Consider the following 13,702-nt stretch of genomic DNA (forward strand, 5'->3'; position numbering starts at 1 on the left):
TGTAGTTCTCTTGTTAAGGTGTTCTCTGGTATTCTTTTATACCCTGTATTTGTAGTTCTCTTGTTTAGGTGTTCTCTGGTATTCTTTTTTACCCTGTATTTGTAGTTCTCTTGTTAAGGTGTTCTCTGGTATTCTTTTATACCCTGTATTTGTAGATCTCTTGTTTAGGTGTTCTCTGGTATTCTTTTATACCCTGTATTTGTAACTTATTCCTTAACATACTCCTGCAGTGATGACAACCTTGACAATTATATGTGATCTTCAGACTTGGACATTCCTATAAGATTGAAACAGACAATCCAGTATAACCCAATAGTATATCAATGAGTTTGCTGCTGACAACAAGATTATTTAATTTCTATTTTTTATTGATAAAATATATAAATAATTTGGCCCTTGGGAGTCAAGTACTCAGCAAAGGGAAATTTAACCTCAGGCCCTGTCGACGACACTTGGTATAGATGGACCAAGCCCCATTGACATGGACACTCCGTCAACCAACCGGAACAAGATGACTTCCTATAAGGGGATGAAGCATTGCTTCATCTCATAGCAGTTGTGTAATGTCAAACTATTACCGCAATAATCCGGTGACGAAATAGAAAAAAGGCGATTTAAAAATTATTTTTCAATCGAAATAATTGTAAGGAGAAACAAAATCATATACAGCTGTTTGTCATATAGTAAATGTAAAACTCTCCTGGATAAGATTAAAGGTACGCAAAAAGATAGCACATGCCTTTAAGTGAACAAACGTTCTTTGATGGTGTTATAACTGATGAAGATCTCGGATCAATTTCAAAATTCAAGACTGCCAAAACGTGTTCAACGGGTTTTTTCTGTAGTTCTTCGACGAACTTGGTGTCAATTTGTATCACTGTCTCACCCTTCATTGCTCGTTTGATCTGAAATCAGTAAGAAACTGAGTTGTATAATTTAAATAACATTCTTGTCGGTGTGTTGGCTAATAGTAATTCATCGAATAATACAGAATGCGAGTCTGAAAAATATTAGATTAGTGGTAATATACAAAATATGATAGGAAAAGTTACAATTATAGTTATATGTACATAGGCAGTTCAAAATAGATTAACCAAAATAAATAATCGAGCTAATTTTCCAGATTTAAAGATGTTTCAGTCGCAAGTAGAAAATGTATGCACGATTTAAACATTTGTATTTTTAAAGTACGTCTTTAAAAAAAAAACAGAAATCTTATACTTTTGCAAAGTTGGTTCCGCCAAAGCAAATATCAAATTCAGTCAGACAAAAATTATTATTTTATCAAATTGAATGAAATTCAAAATTAGATCTTTTTTATTTGATCAGCACTTTACCGTTTGTACTAGGTTTCCAATGTTTCCTCTTTTTTTTTTGGTATGAACTGTAAAGACATTAATTATCAAAATGGGAATATAATGCATTACATTATTACATTCAACTTCTATACCGTTCACATCTCCTTTCACTTATTCACCTTGGAAAATAAAAAAAGGCCAGATGTTACGCTACAAAGATGCATAATTAGAAATATATAAAACATTCCATATGACCAAGTGGCATTAATATAAAAGAAAGAAAAAAAAAAAAAAAAAAACAAACTCTATGCATGATTTTGAAGTGGTATTTTTTCTTAATATTTATTCAAAGGGTCTGATTTACTTGCATAGTTATTGGTCAACTATCTACATTGAATTTACATAATTTCTTAGAACCGTTTTGATTGATTTTGACAGATACACTACATTAAACTAACGGTTGATACGGTATTATTTGAAAGTCATAAACCTTTTACAAATGTTGAAGAACTGATCAAGAAGCCGAAAAAACAAACAAACAAAAAAACAAAAGTTCAGCCTAACTAAGCCTTATCACCTATCGTTTTTTTTTCATTTCACTTAATGTATTGGCATAAGAAGTTTTGTAATTGGGTGGAATTTACTTTATTTACGGTTTTAAAATTGTTATCTGAAGAAAATATAGCTTATAAAAAAATTTGAACCACCACACAAGCTGCTCTTTATTGGAGACTACTGAAATTTACTCCCAAATAACTTTTGGTCCTAAAATACATGAAGTCAATTCCATAGTGTACGGATGACAGCTCTTGATATTCATTATGATCATAGGAAAAACTACGAGTTGAAACAATAAAACTGTCGCACTGGAACGCACAAAAAGAAAAAATAAAGAAAATTCCTTAGTTTTCACAACATTTTCCGTTTTCTGAACATTGACCAAGTGGGGGTAATACAAGGAAATGTAATATACAAAATATGAAAGGAAAAGTTACAAAGATAGGACATTCAAATTATATCAACATCGATAGATAATTGAGCAATAACTATTTTTCAATTTAAAAGGTTTTTTTCAGTTGCATGAACAAAATGTATAGTTTAGGTTGCAATTTTATGCACTACATTCGATCTATTAAGGGGTAGCATTTGTACTACATATTTCTAACGTACATCTTTTTAAATAACCAAATATCTAATAATTTATCAAAGTTGGCTCCGCCAAAACAAATTTTCAAATTCAGTTGTTACGAAATCTCTGTCGTAAACATTTACCAGTAGCACATATATTACGTGCATGAAATCTGGAAAGGCAAATAATGACACGGACGTATCAAACGAGTTGTTTTAAACGAAAACTAAAATAACAAACATAGCAACCAATGCAAGTAAGGACGTAAATTACTTGTTTACACGAATAGTATATATACGATTGAAATGTAAGAACTATTTTATTTTCAAATTTCGTAGTTTTCAGTTAGCAGGTGTCGAAGGTATGTCTACACTACTTAAGAAACTAAGGTTTCAACACCATCAGGCAAAAATTGGGAAAGTTGACCTTAGATAGATTTGGCTATTTTTTAGGTACTTTTAGTCATATAGCTCTTCAACTGTTTCGGTTCTAATACATCCTTGGCATTCAAATAATCGGCTTTGAGCGTTCCTGATGAAGGTAAATCCAGAAAAACGCTTCGGACGCATTAAATTTGTAACGTATTGTTTTCATTTTTCAGGGATATTATGAGAGTAAAATGGTCAATAGATTGAACTGCTAGTAAAAACTGTGCAGACCTGATCTGTGAATAATTTGATGTTAAAATAATAGTGTATCTTCTTAGTTACAGTAGTCAGCCATTCGTTTTTACGAGACGGATGAACATGTTCAAACTTATACAACCATAATAAGAGAAAAATAAAGGCAACATTAGTATACCGCTGTTCAATAGTCATAATTCGACTAACAAAACCAAATCCAGGTAACAAACTAAAACCGAGGGAAACACATCAACTATAACAGGAAAACAACGGAACAACAGAAACACTGAACTTCAACAAAAGCAAACGCCAACATACATGGAAACGGACTGTAGATAACAACTGTCATATTCCTGACTTAGTACAGGGCATTTTAAGAAAAAAATGGTGGGTTGAACATAATACGTTCTCATCTAAAATTAAAAATTCTCATTCACGGTCATTTGCCATAATTCGTACTCAAATATGTCGAATTATTGCTCATAAGACAAACGTATGCAAAAACGAGAAAAATAAAGGAAAACACGTTTTTCTTTTTATCAAACATTTGAAAATCGAGAATCTGGCATATTGAACACCTGGGGAATGCTGAACTGAATCTTAATAAATTAACTTGCATTTCTCAGGCCTGTATGCCAGCATACGAACCTGGTGTATGCTAAAGTCTACATTTAATTTATACATTGTATTTCTCAGGTCTGTATGCCTGCATACGAACCTGGTGTATGCAGAACGGCCAATATTGAATCAAATGTTGTATTTCGCAGGTCTGTATGCCAGCATACGAACCTGGATGTTTCCAGAATCTTCAATGTAATGCATTCGAATCAGTAGAGCATACAAACATGGTGTTGCCAAAATCCTTTACTTCAGTAGTTGTGTTTTAACACCGATTTCGATTTTTTTTAAACCACAAGTCTACGACTGACCTCTATTTTTTCTCCTCATAGGTAAACAGAAAAGCGTTAATTTGCAAAGCAAACTGTTAAAGCGTTTACTGTTGTAAATCTAAAAATGAAAACCGATTCTCAAGTTCCACGACTATGATCACTTTCATATTGACATGTGTGACTAACTATCAAGCTGCCCCCCTCCCAAAAAAAAAACCAAAATAGCCTTGCAAGACGTCATAAGTATTTGGACTACCCCCCACCCCGAAAGCCAGAGGCGGATTTAGGGGGTGCTTTGTGGGAAAAAATTGGTTGATTATTGAGGAAAGCATGACTGGAGCGATCCATCTCTGAGGTAGTCAGTGTCCACCCCCATCCCCCCATATGCAACTGTGGATCTGCCACTGAGTTAAGTCTCCCGGCTTTTGTTTTAAATTGAAATTCAGCCCCTAACCAGATTTTCAAAATGCATGACCAATGTCCTTCAGTTAACCCATTCAGTTCTTATTCTAACAATTCTTAGGGAAACAACTGTCCCAGGTAAAGGCGAGGGTTGAGCGCTCACATGTTAAAACCGGCCACACTAGTCTTTATGTGCCTGTCCCAAGTCAGGAGCCTGTATTTGAAGATGTCATTAATAATTGGTTCATGTATGTCGTATTTCTTTTTCGTAAATTGTTTTGCTATAAATTAGGTCGTTAGTTTTCTCAAATGCATTGTTTCTTATTTTTCATGTTGGGACCTTTTATCATCTGACTATACGATATTGGTTTTTTCTCATTGGTGAAGTCCGTACGGTTGCCTATACTTGCTTACATCCACTTCATTTGGACTTTGGTGGATAGTTGTCTCATTAGCATTCATCCCACATCTCCTTATTTTTACAAGGAGGTTGTATGATGTTCTCCTTGTTTGGGAAAACCGTAGAGTACATTTGTCACATGATCACTGCAGCATTCTGTGATGTGTGTATGTAAGAAGCTGTTACAGGGTAATTTATGAAAAACTATCAACAAAATCGAAAGACAGACAGAAAACTTTTGAAATTTAGTGATCAATAAAAAACAAAAAAGAAGTAATTCAAACAAATCAAACATATATTTATTGCGAAAGGATCTGAACAGCACATTTCAAGAGTGTTCAAATTGGAAAAAATGAATGTTATTAAGGAAATTACATATTTCATTGATCTTCAATCATATGCATGGTTACAAAAAAACTTTCAAGGGAATGACTTCAATTCAACCACTAAGAACCCTTAGTTCAATAAATTCTAAAATCAGTAACTGTGATAATGTTAAAGTTATGAAGTGTATAATATTTACATATATATATATGTATATAATATGTAGTTTCAATTTCTCGTTTCAACATTTTTCAAACAGTGGCTATACCTTTCATGTAACTATTTATGTGTTGCTTATGAATTGAATTGTAACACTTCTTAGTGACTGGATAGGTTAAACCAATGCCTTCCTAGAAAACTACGACACCAATGAACAGCACCTGACCTTTTGCTGTTCCTGCTTATAAAGTAAAAATAGCTTCACTAGAAAAGGACGACACCTAGAAAAAGCATCAATTCTTTGGCTTTCCTGATTGAAGAATTTATTTTCATAACTCCAGTGTATATGCCAGTATACATAATTTTTACCATAGTATAGTACTATAAATTCACTAATTTTCATATCTAAGCCAGTCCAGTTAGATACCGACTTATGATATGCAGTCAAGACAGATCATTGCAAATTGTTTAAATTAACGATAATTAAAATACATGCATGTTTGGCATACATCTTTTTACAGCAAATTGTATACAGACATCCCCCCTTAAAGCATTTAAAAAAATACCAAACAAGAATTTTGTCATACACCATGTTGACAGGCAGAAATGCAAACACAATGACTTAAAAACTTTGCTGTATCACTATCTATTTAGTATGCATATTGCCATCTATATCAGATTTTAAGACAGTTCCATTTTCTATCCATCAATTGAAGTTACTAACTTAGAGCATGATGAAAAATAATAGTTTTACAATTTAAAATATGAATACAACATACGGCTAGTTAGAATGCAAACCGTTCAGCTTGCTAAATATCCAATAAGTTCCACCAAATATGCAGAAATTTTAGACTGGAGGCAAACCCTACACAATTACACTAGCTCATTGAACACCAGCTTGGTTGGACAATACTTAAATGTATGTAAAACTATGATCCAATAGAACATAGGTGGGTATACAGGCAATCAAATCTTGTATATATCCAAGTTAAAATAAATAAGTGTTCACCGTACACCAGTGTTGTATGCAAGAATACCGTGAACTGAAAATGTCAAACAAATATGAAAACTTTCATGTTCAAATGTGTATAGGACTATAGGTCGGTATGCCGACAAGCAAACCTATGAATTCCATTTTTTTCACAAGAGTTTATTGAAAAGCGGGTTGATATACAGGAATAAACCTCTGCAGTTAAGAATTGAGAGCTTTCTTTCAAATTCAAACGAAGTTGAAGGCTATACATAAGTAATTCCTTACATCCATGTAATTCAGCCTTTGATGGAGATATGTCTCTTTCACAATCATACACATCTCCTTATTTATGTACATAGTAAATAAGAAATGTTACTACACAGTAAATGCTTAGCATTCAGGCATACAGACTTGCCACTACAAACATGTATCCAGAATAAGGTTTTAGAATCCATGGAGGCATACCTGGCTGAAAAATGCCAAAATAAATAATAATTTAAGTCTACATACACCAGGTTCGTATGCAGGCATACAGACCTAAACTATGCCAAAATAAATATATTAAAGGTTCTAAATACAACAGATTTGTATGCAGGCATACAGACCTGACAAATACTAGTATACGCAGAGAGTGAGAGTTTGGCATACGCCAGGTCGCAGCATACAGACCTGACAAATACTATAGTATACGCATACAGTACGTGAGAGTTTAGCATACACCAGGTCAGTATGCTGGCATACAGACCTGACAAATTCTAGTATACGCATAGAGTGAGAGTTTAGCATACACCAGGTCGGTATGCAGGCATACAGACCTGAGAAATACAAGTAAGAGAAAAAGACTGAATTTAGCATATTATTCATTGAAACATCTGAAATAAAGATGGGTAAATGCTATGTTATGTATATATAGCAAAAATGGCATAAACGTATAACAAAAATGCAGAATGAGTAATATTTTTAGGTTTATTTGCTTCAACTATTTCCTGGGTGTTGAAATAGTTCATTCTAGCATCCTATGAAAAAGGTTAATGATAAAATGATGAAGTTTTGGATTCGCATAAACAAAAAAAGACCAAAATTGTTGCAAAAAAATTACAGACAAATATAAATAAGGCTATACAGTGACTTTTTAACGCGAAATATATCAATCATGCCAAAAGATGTAGCTTTTTCACACAAAAATGAGTTAAATGGCATATGAGAATTTCTAATGTTAGATGAGAACGTATTACATGGCTTTATGGCTAGCCAAACCTCCCGCTTATATGGCAATGTTACAAATACCGCTAAAATGACAACACTACGTGACAAGAATACAGTACAAACAAACGCAAGAACACTCAGCACAAAGAAATACATAAATAAATAATATAATAGTACATTACAACATGTAAACCGCAGAAAAACAACGGACACCAGGACACCAAAAACGAAATATAAACTGCGCGTTACATGAATGGATCAACGTCACAAAAAGTGACGTATTTTTTGTGACGTTTATATTATCACAGGTAAATTTCTAAATATAAAATAGATTTGTTTTATTTATAGTCACGTACAAGAATTTCAAATTGGAATTGCGTTTGTAATGGTGTTATTATTTGAATTTTCTAACTATGTCGGTTTTTCTTCTAAATCAAAACTGTACATGTATAAGCAAAAAAATCCTGTGCATATAGTTGTTTAAACTTAAAATCATATAAATGAAGTAGCTGATTTTTTATCCTAACTTTTACATATATATAGAAAATAAAAATAAAATAATTGTAATATAAGGCAAGATTATGCAAGACTAAATAGTAAACACACACGAAAACAAACAACATTAAACAAAAACCCTGTAGACGAACCACGAGTAACTCGACTATACTGACAAATAAGACATATGTGAAATGTACCGAAAATACAGAATTCAAACCACAAACGAAATAAACAGACAACAACTCAGCACAAAATGACCCACCGGACCCACACAAATAAGAAAATAACCACAAAATGGCCGAAAGCGGGATGTATAAATACCGAACCACGTCGACTTTAACAGCGACTTTAATTTCACTTTATATTACACGACTTAAAATTTACACAGTCTATATAAAAATGATTTTACTTGAATTAAAGATTGGTCGTCAAATAGTCGTATGGAGCGTTTTTTGCGTAAGTATGCAGATCATGAATGACATGCAGTTTGACTTTTTTCAAAGGCTGCACTGAAATATATTTCTTTTTTTATTTAATTCAAACATCTCATATAATGCTTTATTGATTAATCAAAAAAACAATATCAAAAATCAAAAAAGCCTTTTGATGACATATTACTTCAAATGGAGACATTTTATGTTTCACCAGATTTCAACATCATACAATAAAGCTCTAATGTAGAAATTGTATCGTAACTACTATGAATTAATAAAACTGCAATAATATGTACAAACTTATACAACCACAATAAGAGATAATACACTATATAGTGCGATGACGAAATAGAAAAAGTCGATTATTAAAAGACTTTAATTTCACTTCATATTACACGACTAAAAAATTATACAGTCTTAGAAAATTGATTTTACTTGAATTTTAGATTGGTCGTCAAAAAGTCGTTTGGTGCGGGGTTTTTTTTTTGCGTTTAGCTAGCAAATTTGAGTACATATGCAGATTATGAATGGCATGTAGTTTGACTTGTTTTTCAAAGGCTGAACTGAAATATTTATTTTATAATTTTATCCAAATAACTCACATAATGCTTTATACATTAATCGAAAAAAAAATCATAAAAATCTTTTGATGACATAGTATGAAGGTATACAGTACTGTAAATGGGAACATTTTATGTTTCACCTGATTCCAACATCATACAATAAAGCTCTAATGTATAAATTGTATCGTAACTACTATGAATTAATAAAACTACAATTTCTGTTTTCATATACACAAGATTTTATGAAATAAGATCCTTTAAAGGATTTTTTTAAAACTTTCAAAATATCTACTATTAAATCATTAACTTAAATAAATTCCAGCAAGTTGTGTCCGGTCACTGATTGTGCTGAATGCTTAGTTTTCCTCATATAGTTTGGACTTGCTATTACTTATATTTGTTGGTGTTTTATTGTTTCTTCGATTGTTTTGGGTGTTCGTACTTCTTTTTTGAGGTTGTGTTATATAGTTTTATTTATATACGAGCCAAAATACGTTTTTCAGTTGTATATTTAAGAAATAAGTGCAGTCCCTTCACTGTAAATCTGTGACATACTTATGTATGAAATAATGAATCAAATAATTTCTGCATTTCAACAATAAGACAAAATATTCTATCATGGCAGATATAGGGACGATGGATTCATAATTCGATTTAAAGGGCTTGACCGTTAAATCACGTCATCAGAGGAAGGAAAGACTTTTGCACATCATGCACAGGTCAATGTTACGCGCATGTTTTAATTCGATTACACGGCATATCAATTTTAACAGCTATAGCACTCCTCACAATATTTTGAATGCACGGTCTGCTAGGAAGTAACTGAATATATCTAAGGTCCGATTGTTGAGTTTATTGTATGCATAGTTAATGTAAACCCACCCTTCCCTCCTCTTTTAGTTTTTCGATACTGCTGTTTTGTGTCTTATTTTACAGATTTCTGCTGGTCTCTAACTCCAACAAAGAACCCCTGTCGCGGCATCTGGATTTACAACTCTTCGCCAGTCTATAAACAGAACTAAACACAGTACGACGTCCATCTGACGAGTGATAACGGATTAACAGTCATATTGTACCGAAAAATAATGTTATGACAGTCTTTTAACAGAGTTCATCACTAGGTCGGAATTTAAAGGCTGCACCAGTACCGATGAACTTGATTTATCACTATATTAGTATTTAATTTAGAATATTAATCCATGTAATCTTCATTTCCACCTCAAACGTAGTTTCTCATGTTGATTTTGGACATCTGTTGCCAGGGTTTGATTCAGCACCCCATTATTTCAACATTTCATTTCATTTTAGTTTTTATTTGAATTTTGATTTTTATTGATCTATTTTATTTTAATGATTTGATTTGAATATTGAATTTTATTTATCTACTTTATTTTAATGATTTGATTTGCATTTTGAATATGCATCTAATTTACGGTTGCCAAAGACCCATTGTTTATGGGTTGGTAACCGACAGAAGCCATGATCTTACTCCGCCAATAAAATATATTTTGACTTTAATAACGTCTTCTCTCTTCTAATATATGATGGAACATCAGATGAAATTACAGATTTTTTTCGTCTAGCAAATAATTATAACCTCTTATTGAAGTTCACCTATGAAATCTCAAACGATAAATTTGTCGCTCTTAGATGTTGTTGTAAGTAAATATCAAAGATTTACAACACATGGTATTTTTGACCTTGAAATTCATATTAAAGAAACAAATTCTATTCTATATCTGCTTCGAAAAAGCTGTCACTCACAGCATGTATTCCGAGGATTTATTAAAGGTGAAGCAATACCGCAGATAAGAGACACAAGTGACCATAACAAATTAATTAACAATCTAACTAATTTCAAAGTGAAATTATTAGATAGAGGTTATGATAACGTCGAAATAGATGATAGTATTACTGATGCTATATCAATTGACCGTACTGAATTATTACAGCAAAACAAATCAAAGGAAAAAGAAAGTATTCCGTTAGTTTTCATAACTAAATATAACCCATATATACTTAAAATAAAACAAAACGTATCATGAAACTCTGGCATTTATTGCAGTTTGACGAAAAAGGTGTAAGAGCATTCAATGTTGCACCAGTAGTTGCATATAGCATGTATAGCAAACATAAAAATGTGAGAGACATGTTTACTAGATCAAAGTTAGAAACTTTAACATAAAATTGAAAGTTGGACCCCTGATGATGGCAGATCAGTCATAATATCTAGATCTAGTGACGAAGAATTACAATATAAATATATCAATATATACATGAATTATTTTCATATTTGATTATATTAAAGAAATGCATCTAAAGATGACCATCCCAAGCTTTAACTGCCGAAACACTAAAATAGCGTCGGGTCTTATCAGGCAATATGGGATGCGTGGTTGCATGGGTGATTTATAATAACAAAACATTAGCAGATTCTGCTCCACATGTGGCAAAATACAAAGTGATGAGGGGAACCGGCGACAGAAGTGAACACAAAGTAAATTTTAAAGTCACCATCACGATTTGCGTTACCTTAAAGCTTTATCCTGTCTCATCTCACTAGCAACATCTTTTCGCGGTTTATGATGATTAAATACTAAGTAACAGATCAGATATTTAAATCTAGCATTTGTGTCCCATTCCTGTTTGTTACATTTTGACTAATTGTGATTCGCATGGCGTCTGATGCATGCATAGCGAAAGACGCGTATGCTGTTAGCGCATACGATTTCAACTCTTTTTGAAAAAAAATGAAAACAATACGTTATTAATTTTAATGCGTCCAGGCTTTCTGGATTTACCTTCATCAGGAACGTTCAAAGCGACATATTTGAAAGCCAAGGATATATAGAAACCGAAACAGTTAAAGAACTATATGACCAAAAAGGACCTAAAACAATAACAAAATCAATCTAAATTCAACTTTGCCTGAGGTAGATGAAACCTTACATATATACATTATATATATATATACCGAGGTACTGACTACTGAGCTGATATATTCTCGGAGTTTTTGAAGGTCAAAGGATTCCCTCAGTTTTTGTTTGAAAAACACGGGTAAAAAAGTTTAAAGCAATTGATATTTTTGCATATGCTTGCATATATTGTCATAAAACAGCTACAAGCAATAATAGGAATAGTGTGCTCTTGAATAGATTCAGGTAAATGCTACCACTCTATCACTTTACGGGGGTTCAAACGTTTTTCATAAATTACAAATACAAATTTACAGAACAAGCGTTTTACCATAAGCAGTGCTATATCAATGCTAACCCTAATTCAAATATCAAATCAAATTCAACAGACTAGTCTGTAGGGCAGAACAATCACGACAATCGGAAACTTTCGACAAACTACAATCATGTGATCATGGCAAGTGTATACTGTCGATCAGAGAAGGCTTTTTTCTTGACTTTTGTTGAGGGATATGTACAGTTGCAAGCAGGACAAACTATTCCTTTCTGGACAGGGTGAGTTTGTCATCTGTCTTAGAAGCGCCCCGATGTTACAGTTGTTTCATATTCCAATAATTTCATATGTATATGCCCAATGAGAAAATGTCCTTTGATGCTGGACAAAAGCACTATACATGTTTAACACAAACAGTCTACCAGCACTCCATTCTATTGCAGAATGAGTCAAATGTCCGAAGCTTAACATTCATAAACTCAATATTATTAGGATTTGTGGTTTAAGAATTTTGTCGTGTTCGTTCACCACTACAGAAGAACTTTGAAATAATGTTGATATTAGTGATTTATTTAGCTTTACCTTGCATGTACGAATATATATGTTCCAGGCAAGGGTCAGACACATCTAATAACGTTCCCACAATAAAGAAGTCAGAATTACTTATTACAGTAAAGTTTTTAGAATGCTTAGTGTGATATTAAACTATCCTCCTTAGAAGAAATTATTTGTCTTGTGTCACTAAGTTTGGGAGTGAACAACCGAAACAATTTCTAAACGAATAAAAGGCAGTTCTAGTAATCAAAATGCCTTTTTAATGTTCTTAGTCTATTTTATAATGATTTATATTTCTATTGATACATCTTATTTAAAAAAAAAAGTCATGACAATGTTTAAACTCAAATATAAGTCTGTTTTGAAAGAACTTTTGCTGCCAGTTTGCCATGTCCCGAATTCAACCTTTATGCCAAAAACTCAAATGTTCCACATTCATTGAAGTAAAATATATTTATATTAACAAATACATATGTTTTCTTATTTGTCTATACATTTTGTACAGTTTCGACGGCCGTTGTTTTCATTATTTGAAAAAATACATCTTTTTGAAATGAAAATCATCCCCCTTTTTGTAAAATCGCATACGTCAACTCATGAAACTCATTTAATGATGGTTTTTCACTTTTTGGATGAAAAATTGAATAAGGAAGAAAACAGATGCGAGTTTGCCATTATTCTACTGCAAAAAGGGTATTCAAATTGAAATTAGATATTCAATGTTTTTTCCTCATGAAAATGGTTTGTTGTCTTTGATCTTGATTTCTGAAAAACTGCACCATGTTTTCTTTTGACGACCAAATTAATTTAAAATTTAACAAATATTCGAATCTAATGATATATCATATAGCCGTGTAGTAGTTCTGACGATTAAATTTTGAAAATTCTGACTCTGGTCACCGGGCTAATACAGATACGAAATTGTGAAAGAAATTCAGCATTCCTACAAATACATTTTTCATATATTTCCACGAAGACTGGTCTCTTTGATGAGTTAATGAAAGTTATGTTAAACATGATTGTTCTTATCAGTGTTGGACTTTTTAAAAATTTGTATAT

At 32.4% G+C, this 13,702-nt stretch overlaps 1 protein-coding gene across 2 annotated transcripts in view; it reads right to left on the reverse strand.

Annotated features, from left to right (window-relative positions):
• Positions 1 to 334: 334 nt before the first annotated feature.
• The window catches only part of LOC127706854 (uncharacterized), a 106,664-nt gene continuing 93,296 nt past the window's right edge, over positions 335 to 13,702 (reverse strand). For both annotated transcript variants that reach the window (XM_052211576.1, XM_052211575.1), the window contains one exon: positions 335 to 905. In XM_052211576.1, the coding sequence (XP_052067536.1) occupies positions 711 to 905 (195 nt within the window). In that variant the 3' untranslated portion in view covers positions 335 to 710. The remainder of the gene's footprint in view (positions 906 to 13,702) is intronic.

The sequence above is a fragment of the Mytilus californianus genome, unplaced genomic scaffold (genome assembly GCF_021869535.1).
Source record: "Mytilus californianus isolate M0D057914Y unplaced genomic scaffold, xbMytCali1.0.p SCAF_6, whole genome shotgun sequence".
NCBI lineage: Eukaryota > Metazoa > Mollusca > Bivalvia > Mytilida > Mytilidae > Mytilus > Mytilus californianus.